At 35.9% G+C, this 12,049-nt stretch overlaps 1 protein-coding gene across 1 annotated transcript; it reads right to left on the bottom strand.

Annotated features, from left to right (window-relative positions):
- Positions 1 to 1,136: 1,136 nt before the first annotated feature.
- Positions 1,137 to 10,744, bottom strand: LOC144965454 (methyltransferase-like protein 27). The gene is made up of 6 exons (XM_078900817.1): positions 10,457 to 10,744; positions 8,745 to 8,877; positions 8,072 to 8,197; positions 6,897 to 7,032; positions 3,015 to 3,107; positions 1,137 to 1,346 (listed from the first exon to the last, which is right to left on the bottom strand). The coding sequence occupies exons 1-6, from the start codon at positions 10,588 to 10,590 to the stop codon at positions 1,162 to 1,164; spliced, it is 807 nt and encodes a 268-aa protein (XP_078756943.1). The 5' UTR covers positions 10,591 to 10,744; the 3' UTR covers positions 1,137 to 1,161.
- Between the last annotated feature and the right edge of the window lie 1,305 nt (positions 10,745 to 12,049).

The following is a 12,049-nucleotide window of genomic DNA, read 5'->3' on the forward strand; positions in this document are numbered from 1 at the left end:
GGAATGATAACAAATAATAATAAGGAAAAAATTCGGGACATTCGAATGAGTTCGAGGAAACCGTTCTGGAGTTTATATGATTTGTAAACATTTGAGTGTGTTCCTCTTAGTGGGGACCTGTGCTTGTGTCAGGATGAGATCACAAAGTACACAGAGAGTGAGCTCTTGGAATCAACACATGTTTCCTATTTGATCAAATTTCCCCTTGTCTTACCTTTTCCTGGGTGCTTTAATTTTAATTCTAGAACTATTTACTATCCCATTTTCTTCTCTTACTGGCGCTGATATGACCTTAATGTGTTGCAAGCGCTGTAAAACCCTTAAACAAACAAAATAAAAGACACCCTTTCTTTCATTACATGAGCTTCTAGCTTTATCAAGAACAGTTTCATTGAATGTGTGTTGAACATACACACAAATGTAGTCCTTACGAGCCATAAAGCCCCTGGAGTTAGAGTTTATCACAGTTTCTATAGCTCTAAACGGATAATTCCAACATCTTGGTACCCTTTAGACTTAGATTGGATGCGAGTCTACTGTTAAGTAACACACTTTATGCCAGATCTACCAGACCCAGTTACCTGATCACTGCGGGGTCGACAGGAGGGGGGGGGGGGGGTCGAGGTCTGAAGAAAATCTCGAATGCATCTGTGATTTATAACAGTCCCTTGTGTGTGGAGCAACTGAGCTACACATATTTACATAAATGAATTATTAGGTTGCCTACTTTTTCGTACTTCTTGTTAAATCATGTCGCCAATAGGTTTACTGATGATATATACGTTTCAATTTACCCTTACCTTTAATAGCATTGTCAGGGCTTCAGGGCTGTCAGATGGCCGCGTGTGTGGCCAAAATTAGATACAGAGAGAATCGTGTTTCTATTACCGATCAGTTTTTCAAATGGGTCACAACAGCATTAGCAGAGTGTGGCCACGTGCGGTTTTATTTTTCCACTTTTGAGGTCGATATTGGCCATGAGGACCTCTGGCCACCTGGCAGCCCTAATTGTGAGTCTCCATTTTGGAAGCGGTGATATGGTAAATGTTGCAAACACTGTGTATTTCCTCAACAACAACAACAACAACAAAAATAATAACGAAACGAAGCAAAGTTAAACAACCAACACAGTATAATATTTGCATGATATTGGTATTCATTTTATTTTAGAATTTGGTGAATTAAAACGACGCCCTCCATTCCTGTCAGGAAATTTGGAAAGAGAATCCTGTCCAATCTTTTCCATCTGCCCATCTTCTCCTGTTGGGCGAAATACGTCTCCAGGCCATCCCCATACCATGGGACTCGAGATGCTGCTTCACGGTAGACATTCACCATATGACCGTCTGGAACATGTGTAGATTTAAAAGGAGGAAAAATGTATCCATTTTAGTTGTAGCACATTGTCTCTAATTTTACTTGAAAAAAAAAAAAAAATAATAATAATAATAATAATAATAATAATAATAATAATAATAATAATAATAATAATAATAATAATAATAATAATAATATTATTATTATTATTAATATTATTATTATTATTAATTTTATTATTATTATTATTATTATTATTATTATTATTATTATTATTATTATTATTATTATTATTATTATTATTATTATTATTATTATGAAAATAATAATAGAACTTTATTGTCCAAAGAAATGGAAATTCATGTTGGTTCACATTGATGCCAATGCCAATATAAAATACAAGTATAGTACAGTGGGCAGATATACGTACACATCCCAAACTCATGTAGGCTACATACAAACACATACATGCACAAATGACTCGTATTAGATACAAACGACTTGTGTTTTTCGAGTCGACGTTACTTTATTTTTGATGATGCACATATGTTGGCTAACCTATGTTAAAAGATATTGGTCATTTCTATTATATAAGTTTTACCCAGTTTTATCCTTTTAAACTCAAATGAATTGGCCCAAAACAAGTTATGTCAAGTGTCTTTTGCTTGTGCTTATATAATTAATGGTTAGTTTATTAATTTGCTTCATTCTAAAAGAAACTTCATTTTTGTTTTCTTTCTTTTAACTTTAAAAAAAAGGAAAACTTAGGTATTACGTGAGTGAAAGTTGCTATTATTGTTAAATTGTATCACCGATAATCTCGGTCTCTAGTTGGGTGGGTGGATTTCACTTAGGTTTTCTCCTTGGCGGTCCATGGCGGAAGTAGTAAACTCTTAGTAGTAAACAAGAAATGAAGTGAGTAGGATGTGCCAGAAGTCAACAGAGAATAGAAACTTCGCGACGGCGATGGGGGCTCGAACCCGCGACCTTACTGGTACGACAACTGCGCCTGACATGAGAGATCGTGACTCTATCGTATGAGCTATCCACGACCCCAAAGAAAAGTCGCTTCAAACCATAGTCTAACTAGAGCTTTCTCTCCCCCCCCCCCCCCCCGACTTCTTGAGGTCACAGGTTCAACACACACACACAAACGCCGCGAAGTTAGTTGGCCAGCATTTAAGCTTAATAGCCAATATTCTCAACACAAACATGTAACAAAGAAACGATTGAGACATTGAGTATGCTCCGGTATTTGGGGTTAATTGTTAATTCAGAAAAGTGAGTGGAGCAGGCACTTAAGTATGTTGAGATTAACAAAGTAAATATAAATATTGAGGTGTTTATATATCGCAATATCCACTAAATGTGCTCAAAGCGCTTTATAAGGGGTCCCCGATCATCAGCAACACGTAACACGTAGAACGAAACATGACGTCTGTTAGGCGATATTTCAATTATTTTTTTTTTTTAGGACAGAGACAACGCTGTCAACAGCCAGGTACTCATTTCATCCTCTCTTTGCTCCTTTAGATAGGACCTGAACTCTGGTTGGATTATAATTATTTGTCGATAAGAAACAGATTAAAAATTTACTGATTAATCCTCCCATTCATTCATCCATAATTTACTCATTATCCCATTAATCTTTTAATCCTCCCGTGAACCATTCACTCCTCCAATAATCTAATCATTACCTGGTTTAACAACTCGAATCAAGTCATCGAACGCTTCAGCAGGGAGATGATTTTCTCCCACTGCTCCACTCAATACAACCAGGTCATAGGTACCTGTATTGGAAGGTTGAATTAATATATATATATATATATATATATATATATATATATATATATATTATATATATATATATAATATATATTATATATATTATTTAAAATATTTACCACAATGTTTGGGGCAGTCTACGTCAATGTTTCAGGCTTAATTTGCCATCTTCAGGACTGATTTGTTTTGTTGACTGTTGTTGTTTCTTCAAGAAGAAATCAGTCCTGAAGATGGCAAATTAAGCCTGAAACATTGATGTAGACTGCCCCAAACATTGTGGTAAATATTTTAAATAATATTTCGCTCCATTACTACATGTCGAGCACTTTTCGTACCATATTTGTATCAAACACGATTCAATATATATATATATATATATATATATATATATATATATATATATATATATATATATATATATATATAACTCAAACAACGACAATAATAATAATAATGATAATAATAATAATAATAATAACAATAATAATAAAATAACAATAATAATAAAGCGTGGGGCAGTGTGGCTCAGCGATACGGTCTTTGCTGGGTACTCGAAAGGTACCGAGTTCGAAAACCTCCTGCAACTGTGTGGCCTTGAGCAAGTCACCTCGCTCTAGCTCAATTTGCGCTGTATTGCGGCTGACGCCTGTGTTATTCCATTCTTCCCTTGGAATAGACTCTAAAGACAAATTTTCCCTTTTGTACAAATAAAAGTAATTTTTAAAAACATATATAAGTACATAGATTATTGAATGAATGAAAGAATGAATATATATATATATATATATATATATATATATATATATATATATATATATATATATATATATATATATATAATTGATTCACGGCAAAAGAATAATTGAAAAAGATGGCTATAAACTGGCTGCTTGTGTTGTTCGAAATAGGTATTACACGTGCGCCACCCATAAGGACAAATATGTATTTGTAAATCACATAGAACATGATATAAAAATCGTAATCAAACCGGTATTATTTATTTTTAAATCTATACTCACATTTAACATTTACCCGTGACACCGCATCTATCTGGTATTATGTCAAGATGTACTTCTAGTTATGAGATATGATTGAGTGCGAAGATTAAATATAATCCCCCCGCAGAAAAAAAAAAGAGAAAAAAAGGAGACAGAAAGGAATCTCATATTTTGATCATGTACTAAACCCATAGAATTAAACGAATGAGAATACGTACGAAGCCTAAAAAGTGTCCACCAATGAAAGCATTCAGCGCCATTTTGTTGTTGGCTGAGAATGTAGTAATTACCATTCATTCGGTATCTATGTCAACATAACGACACAAGAAAAACAACAAACAATATCAAAATCCACAATAAAATGTTTCAAAACTGTTGCGTATATTTATGGCACAACGAAGCTGTCAAAAAATGAAGTTAGAGAATGTGTGTAATCATGTATTATAATAACCTGCAATGTGTTTTCCAACCACCACATCATCTACTACTACAACCACCACCACAATATCATCACTAACACTACTACTACAACCACCAGCCCCACATCATTATCACTACCACTACTACTACACCACCACCAGCACATCATCATCACTACCACTACTACAATCACCACAACCACATCGTCATCACTACCACTACTACTGCAACCACCACCACCATATCATCATCATTACCACTACTACCACAACCACCACCACCGCTACTACTACAACCACCACCACATCACTACCTCAACTACTACAACCACCACCACAATAGCATCACTACCACTACTACTACAACCACCACAACCACATCGTCATCACGACCACTACTACTACAACCACCACCATATCATTACCATTACCACTTCTACTACAACCACCACTACCACCATATCATTACCATTACCACTACTACTACAACCACCACAACCACATCGTCATCACTACCACTACTACTGCAACCACCACTACCACCATATCATCACCATTACAACTACTATTACAACCACCACAACCACATCATCATCACTACCACTACTACTACAACCACCACCACATCATCATCACTATCACTACTACTACAACTACAACCACCACCACATTATCATCACTACCACTACTACTACTGCAACCACCACCACCATATCATCATCATTGAAATATTTTTTTTTTTAATTGAGCTTTATATAGTGCAATATCTACTAAATGTGCTCAAAGCGCTTTACAATGGGTCCCTGGTCAACATTTAACATGTAGGACGGGACATGACGCCTGTTAGGCGATATTACAATTTTTCGGACAAAGACAACTCTGTTAACGGCCAGGTACTCATTTTACACCTGAGTACGGTGAGAGAATGTGAGTAAAGAGCCTTTTCCAAGGACTCAACTATGCGCCGAGCGTGAGGCTCGAACCCAGGACCTTCCGATCCGGAAGCGAGTGTCATACTACTAGACCACATAGCCGCATCATTACCACTACTACTACAAACACCACCACCACATCATCATCACGACCACTACTACTACAACCACCACCACCACCATATCATTACCATTACCACTACTACTACAACCACCACCACATCATCATCACTACCACTACTACTACAACTACAATCATCACCACCACCACATCATCATCACTATTACTACTACAACTACAACCACAACCAACACCACATCACCTCACTAACACTCAGTACTACAATCACTACCATTAGGTTTTGGAGCTTTACTTCATTTGAAATAAGGAAACTTCGGAATTGTATTTGGCATTGTGTTTATATATCATAATATAATTCTAATCAGTTATCTATTTAGAACTAGATACTATACAATATGTATGCCAAATACCACCCCAATTCCCCTTTCTTGTGTGCGGGAATTCCTCTTTCGGCATTGAAATTGAGTGTGAGAGAGTCATCACTACACACATAAACAACAGAAACAATTTAAAAACAAGACTATGACACGCAACCACTCACACACGAGGCTATACTATTTATCCTTTTCTCTATATAGAATAGGACAAGACAAACAATAGCTTGACTCTCGCTACACTTCGCATTGATGTTTGTCGTCTCACGAGTTCAACTCTCGGTCGACCTGTCAATATTCCTTTTTGCCTCGGACGTAATCATTAATAGAATGTTGTGTGGTTTTGACCGTGAAGAAAACCTTAAGAAGTCACATTCATATCATTTTAGAGAGATCGTTTTGAATAATTTTGAGTTAAACGAGCGAGCAGCAACTTGTTTTCATGAACGGCCGATCAGCGCTTGTTTACTATAGTAACGCGATTCCCAGCCAACATCAAAATGGCGGATATTTTTCTCATCGAGGCCGCTGGTTGGTTAGCCAATAAGAGCACCGTACGGTTTCCATTGGGTAAATTCCTTGACTAAACCAGAGTTAAACTTGAATTTGTTCAAAATTCGTAGTTTCCAAGGGTCAAAAAAAGAGATGAAAAAGTCACTTTAAATAGCTTTAGAAAACATAATTTGCTTTCAGCATGACCAGAAAAATGCTTCCATATGTTCTTAGGAACTAAACTTTCCTTTTCAACAAAATTTATTGAGTCAAAGAGAAGGTCTGTAACCAGAACCAACATTCGTATTTCTACGAATTGTTCTTAGTACGTGTGTATTGGGCAGGTCTATTTTAACTGCCTCGCCTCGATAAGGTACATACCAGATTGAGCAGTGGGTCATAAGAAATATAAAATCACGATAAAAATATTTTTTAAAAACGAAATTATGAACGACTGAGTGAAGTACTTCGATTTGAAAGTGGTCATAATATCTTACCATCATCAATAGGCATGGGTTCGTTTCCTAGGAAATGACACATTACTTGCTTGTATACGTGTTTTGCCTCAGCCAGTTTGAGTAGCTCATTCGACGCATCCACCGCGTCAACGTTTGTGTAGCCAAAGTAATGTAGCTGAGGGATAACATTTAATATGATGCAATATAATACAGCAGTGATCAAAAGTAACGTTACATTTTTGATATGCACTTAAGGAAATTGAATTATATACCATTTTAAAGAAAATTAAATTCTGCTTACGATTACAATGGTACTGAATATAACCGTCTATTCATATTTACATCACTTTATGCGAAATATGGTGGTTTGAAAGAATAACTTGATGGCCCTTATTTTGCAAAACGGGAACTGAACACAAAATAATGCATTGCTGTAGCGAGTTTTCCCCATTCAGGTTCAAATAAATTGCACATTTCTCCACATTCATTGACAACAAATTTAGCTTTCTGATGATGTATGCTAGATCTTTACTTTGCTCTGATATCGAGATCTCGATATCCTAAAATTTATATGTCAAGATCTTTTAACACCCGAACAACTTTACCATGCCAAAACTGAATTGTGAGGAACGGACAAGGTTCCTTGGACATTTGGAAGATGGAGTCGGTGAAACATATTATTTCAAATGACAGTCTGTCGCTTACACATCAAAATGAGAAGGTTTTTAAAAAGTTTAAAGTAACATTGAATACATTTCGTTTAACACAAATTTCATTAGTCTAAGCTTAGATCTACCCTACATTGGCCGTTTTAAGACAATTAATTGGTCACAAATTACAGAAATGAGATTAGAAGCAACAATTTTTCTTTATTTCAACGTAAAAAAGCAAGTTTAAAAAATAACAGATATAGGGACCTATTATTATGTAAAATCATCATCAACACCATCATCATCAACAACATCAACAACAACAACAGAAGTTGAACCTGTAACAGTGTGGATCAGATAAGAATGAACGACAGCAATGACTAACAATATCATCATCCTCATCATCACCACTAACAACAAGAACAACAAAAGCACATAACGAACAATAAGGTTGTATTTTTTATATAACCAACATTAGTAACAAACAATATCTGAGTATTTCAATATCAGCATTCTGCTTAATACAAAATACACGATGAGTGGCCTAACTCATAATATACTAACCGCGACACCTCCGAGCCCCGATCCTGCTGCTGCATCTAGAATCTTGACATCCCGACCAGCTTTCACTACAGAGGCCACGGTCTCCGCCATCTTGTGAGGCCCAGCAAAATCCAAAGCTTCCATATGCTGGAGAGATAATCATCGAATGGGTGAATTATGGAAAAGGGCAGATCAGACTTTTATTGTATCTTCCTCCTTTTCCTTCTCCTCCTCCCTATCCAACTCCGCTCTTCCAACCCTTCCTCCCCTTTCTTCTTATTCTCTTTTCATTCCCAATTCATTCACCTCCAACAGCCTCACTTCTTATCAAACGCCCCCCCCCCCCCCCCCCCTTCCTCCTTTTCCCTCATTCTATTCGTCTTTTCAAGAACTCTTATTATAATGTAAGGATGATGTGGCGAGTCTTTTAGAAAGGCACTTTGACCTGGTAGATCCCAAGTTTACGTTTCCGGCACTTTCGTTTCTTTCATTGAGTAATAATGATATTAACCCAAGCTATAACAGGGGCGATTCCTGTTGGCACCAGCAGTGTGATTGATGGATTATCTATATATAAGTAATTACGTTTTGATTAGTGATCTGTATTGGCAAACTGCCTAAAATAAGTTTTGAATCTTTGAATCTTTATTCGATCGTGAAAACCCTGTGCCTTTCTTGCTTGACTAAATGTTACCTCTTCATAGTCCTTTCCACTGCTTGAATATCCATCAACACACACTCGATTGCCCAGTCCAGTCCGTGTCCACACTTTGAAGGCCGCCAAAGCATTTTCTCTAGCTTCTTGTCTTGTTGAGCCGGTGGTCAGTCTGAGCTCAGGAAGGTAGTCAAATCAATGAATTGGAAAAAAAAATATGAAACCAGAATCTTGTTTAACAAGGACCCCACAATTGAGGATATAAGGCAACAATGAAAACTGAAGAAAAGTAACGTGAAAGGGGAAGACAGACAATCTGGTGTAGGGTCAGATTTTTCCATATAAATGTCCCTTCAAAAAATAATCATTGCTTTTCATATGAGCTAGACTAGAAGGAACACTAGCACCACACAAGAAAAGAAATTAGATACTCTGTCAAAAGAACCAAAAAGAAAAAAAAAACCCCAAACAAAAACAGATAACAACAACAACAATAATAATAACAATAACAAAAATAAAACAAAAACAAACAAATCAAAGCAAATATTTAAAAACAACAAACAAACAAAAAAAAAACAACAAAAAAAAAACGAAAAAAAACCCCAAACTAAAACAAACAAACAAAAAACAAAAACAAACAATAAACAAAACAAAAACAAACAAACAAAAATCAGGAAAAGCACGAGTTTGACAAATTATACATTTAAATTCTATGTTATTGGCATAATTGCTTTGAAAATTAATGTTCCAGATAAACAACTTTTAAACTGTTGTGTATCGACATTTTTTTCGTGGATGTAATATGCGACTCATTGCGTCAATGTGGTTTTAGCCATGTCAGAATGAACAAGATAAAGCAAATAGAGTTGAAAGTCAAATGTAAGTGACAGAGACAGTGTGTGTGTGTGTGTGTGTGTGTGTGTGTGTGAAAGAGAGAGAGTGTATGTATGTGTGTTTTTGTAGGTGAGAGAGAGATAGAGAGAGAGAAAAGAGAGAGAGAGAGAGAGAGAGAGAGAGAGATCGAGAGAGAGAGAGAGATCGATAGAGAGATAGAGAGAGAGAGAGATCGATAGATAGAGAGAGAAAGAAAGAAAGAGAGAGAGAGAGAGAGAGAGAGAGAGAGAGAGAGAGAGAGAGAGAGAGAGAGATTTGAATGGATTGATGTTATTGTTATGAGCCTAGAGCTTTATTGTATAGAGGATTGGGCGCAATATAAATAAATTTCATTATTATTATTATTATTATTATTATTATTATTATTATTATTATTATTATTATTATTATTATTATTTTGAGTTCAAGAAACAAACTCATTGTCCTCAATAAAGGCATATATTCTAACTCAAGTGAATATAAAAACTATAAAATTGCAATAAAATATGGGGTTTGATAGGTCGCATAATATTTAAAGATGAATATATTACGCTAGACCAAGGCGTCACTTTGAAATTGCCGTATCTGCAGGTGTGTGTAAGAAGCAAAGATCTGAAAAAAGTGTGTGTGAAATAGCGCCAAATAAAGCAGAAAGAAAGATACAAGATAGTTTTTTTTTCTCCTTCTATAATTTGTTCTTTCTGCTTTGTTTGACACTGTTTAGTACACACTTGATCAGATCTTTATCTAACATCAATGCCTGTTCCCTTTTCTGATACTTGGTGAAGTAGCCAAAAATTATGATCAAGTTAAATGAATTCGATGAAACACGTTTGCTTGTTTAAAAAAAAAAAGAAATAATAAGAGACTTTTATTACCTGCAACACAACACATGTGATCTGTGGTCAAGTTGACTGTCGTGGAAATGTGTTGGATATTGTTTTGTCCATTTTGGTTTGTATCTCCACAAAAAGCGAATAAGGGAACACGATCTGTTTACAGGGCTATTCATTTTAAACGCAAAGCACCATAAGAAATGGCGATATTATGGCTAGGTAGTAACTAACTATGGACAAAGCATGTCAATCAGTGTGTTGTGGACTTCAGGCTAAACTTGCGTAAATAATGTGTAGTCGTAGCGATAAGTAGGACATGACAATGTGGGATGGTGGATTCACTTGAGTTAGAATATATGCCTTTATTGAGGACAATGAGTTTGTTTCTTGAACTCAAAATAATAATAATAATAATAATAATAATATAATAATAATAATAATATAATAATAATAATAATAATAATAATAATCACGGTCAGGCTTTCTTCCAACCCAAGCTATTATCACATGGTTTGTTCTGCATTGGGAGTCCCAATAGCCAGGTTTGTTGAGCACTCGCTTCACAGGTACAGTAGAGATCGATCTCGGGTGAAGTTGAGATTAATTTTTTCCTACCTCCCTGAACACAAAGCAGTGATTGGGTAGCTGAGTCTGTCATATCTGGCGGAAAGTATTTTGCGGTAGACTATCATCCTATCAAAAGGGTAGCAAGCAATTGCTATGTCCAATGTACACTATAGATACCGGGAAAAACACCGGCTCCATGGGCTTTATGACTCTGAAAGACTAATATTTATTTCTCCTTTTGTTTGTTCTGCAGTGAAGGTTACAATAAATAGCTCGGTGGTAGAGCACTCACCTCAAAAGCAAAGAAATCGGTGTCAATTCTGGGTGCTATGGGAGCGATCTATAGATAGTATGCGCTTGGGTAAGAAGCTCATAACATTGCCATCCGGAAGTATAACGGACCAACACACAAAACTGTGTGTATCCATGAACGTTTATAGTCGGGTTAATACAGTTCAGTGAGCATTACTCATAAACGCGGATGGCAAAATCATCAACAATGACCTGAGTGACGCCATCTTCGAACTATCTATATTCATGTTTTCGTCCAACCAAGTCATCAATCACATGATTTGTTGCTGTACGATTGGGTATTTCTTTAAAAATGTAAACACGCTGTTTTGTTTATGAAAGTTGTAAACATACACATGTGTCAAACTGAATCAAATGACCAATCGTGATGTTAGATATTTCGAAAGCTGTGAGCACTTTTCACTATGTGGATCACGTTGAGCACATTTTGCAATGTGACCAATGACCTCGAGCACACGGAAGGTTAATATAGATCGCTCCAGGGATATTTTTCTGGACCCACCAAGTCTTGCAGAAGAAACAATAGATTGGATATGGATAGAACGACACTGGCGTACTTTGAAAACAATACGTACCGAATCCTTTTCTGCTGTCTGTCAGGACTTGAAGTTATTTATTAATATTTTTTAATAGATAGAATGAAGTTGAGTTTCTCGGGTCTTTGTTATTGTTTTGTTGTTTTTGTTGTTGTTGTTGTTGTTGTTGTTGTTGTTGTTTTTGTTTGTTCTTTTGTTGTTGTTTTTTTTTTTTTTTTGT

Source organism: Berghia stephanieae, chromosome 1 (assembly GCF_034508935.2).
Source record: "Berghia stephanieae isolate SIO BIC M18660-M18661 chromosome 1, UCSD_Bste_1.3, whole genome shotgun sequence".
NCBI classification, from domain to species: Eukaryota; Metazoa; Mollusca; class Gastropoda; order Nudibranchia; family Aeolidiidae; genus Berghia; species Berghia stephanieae.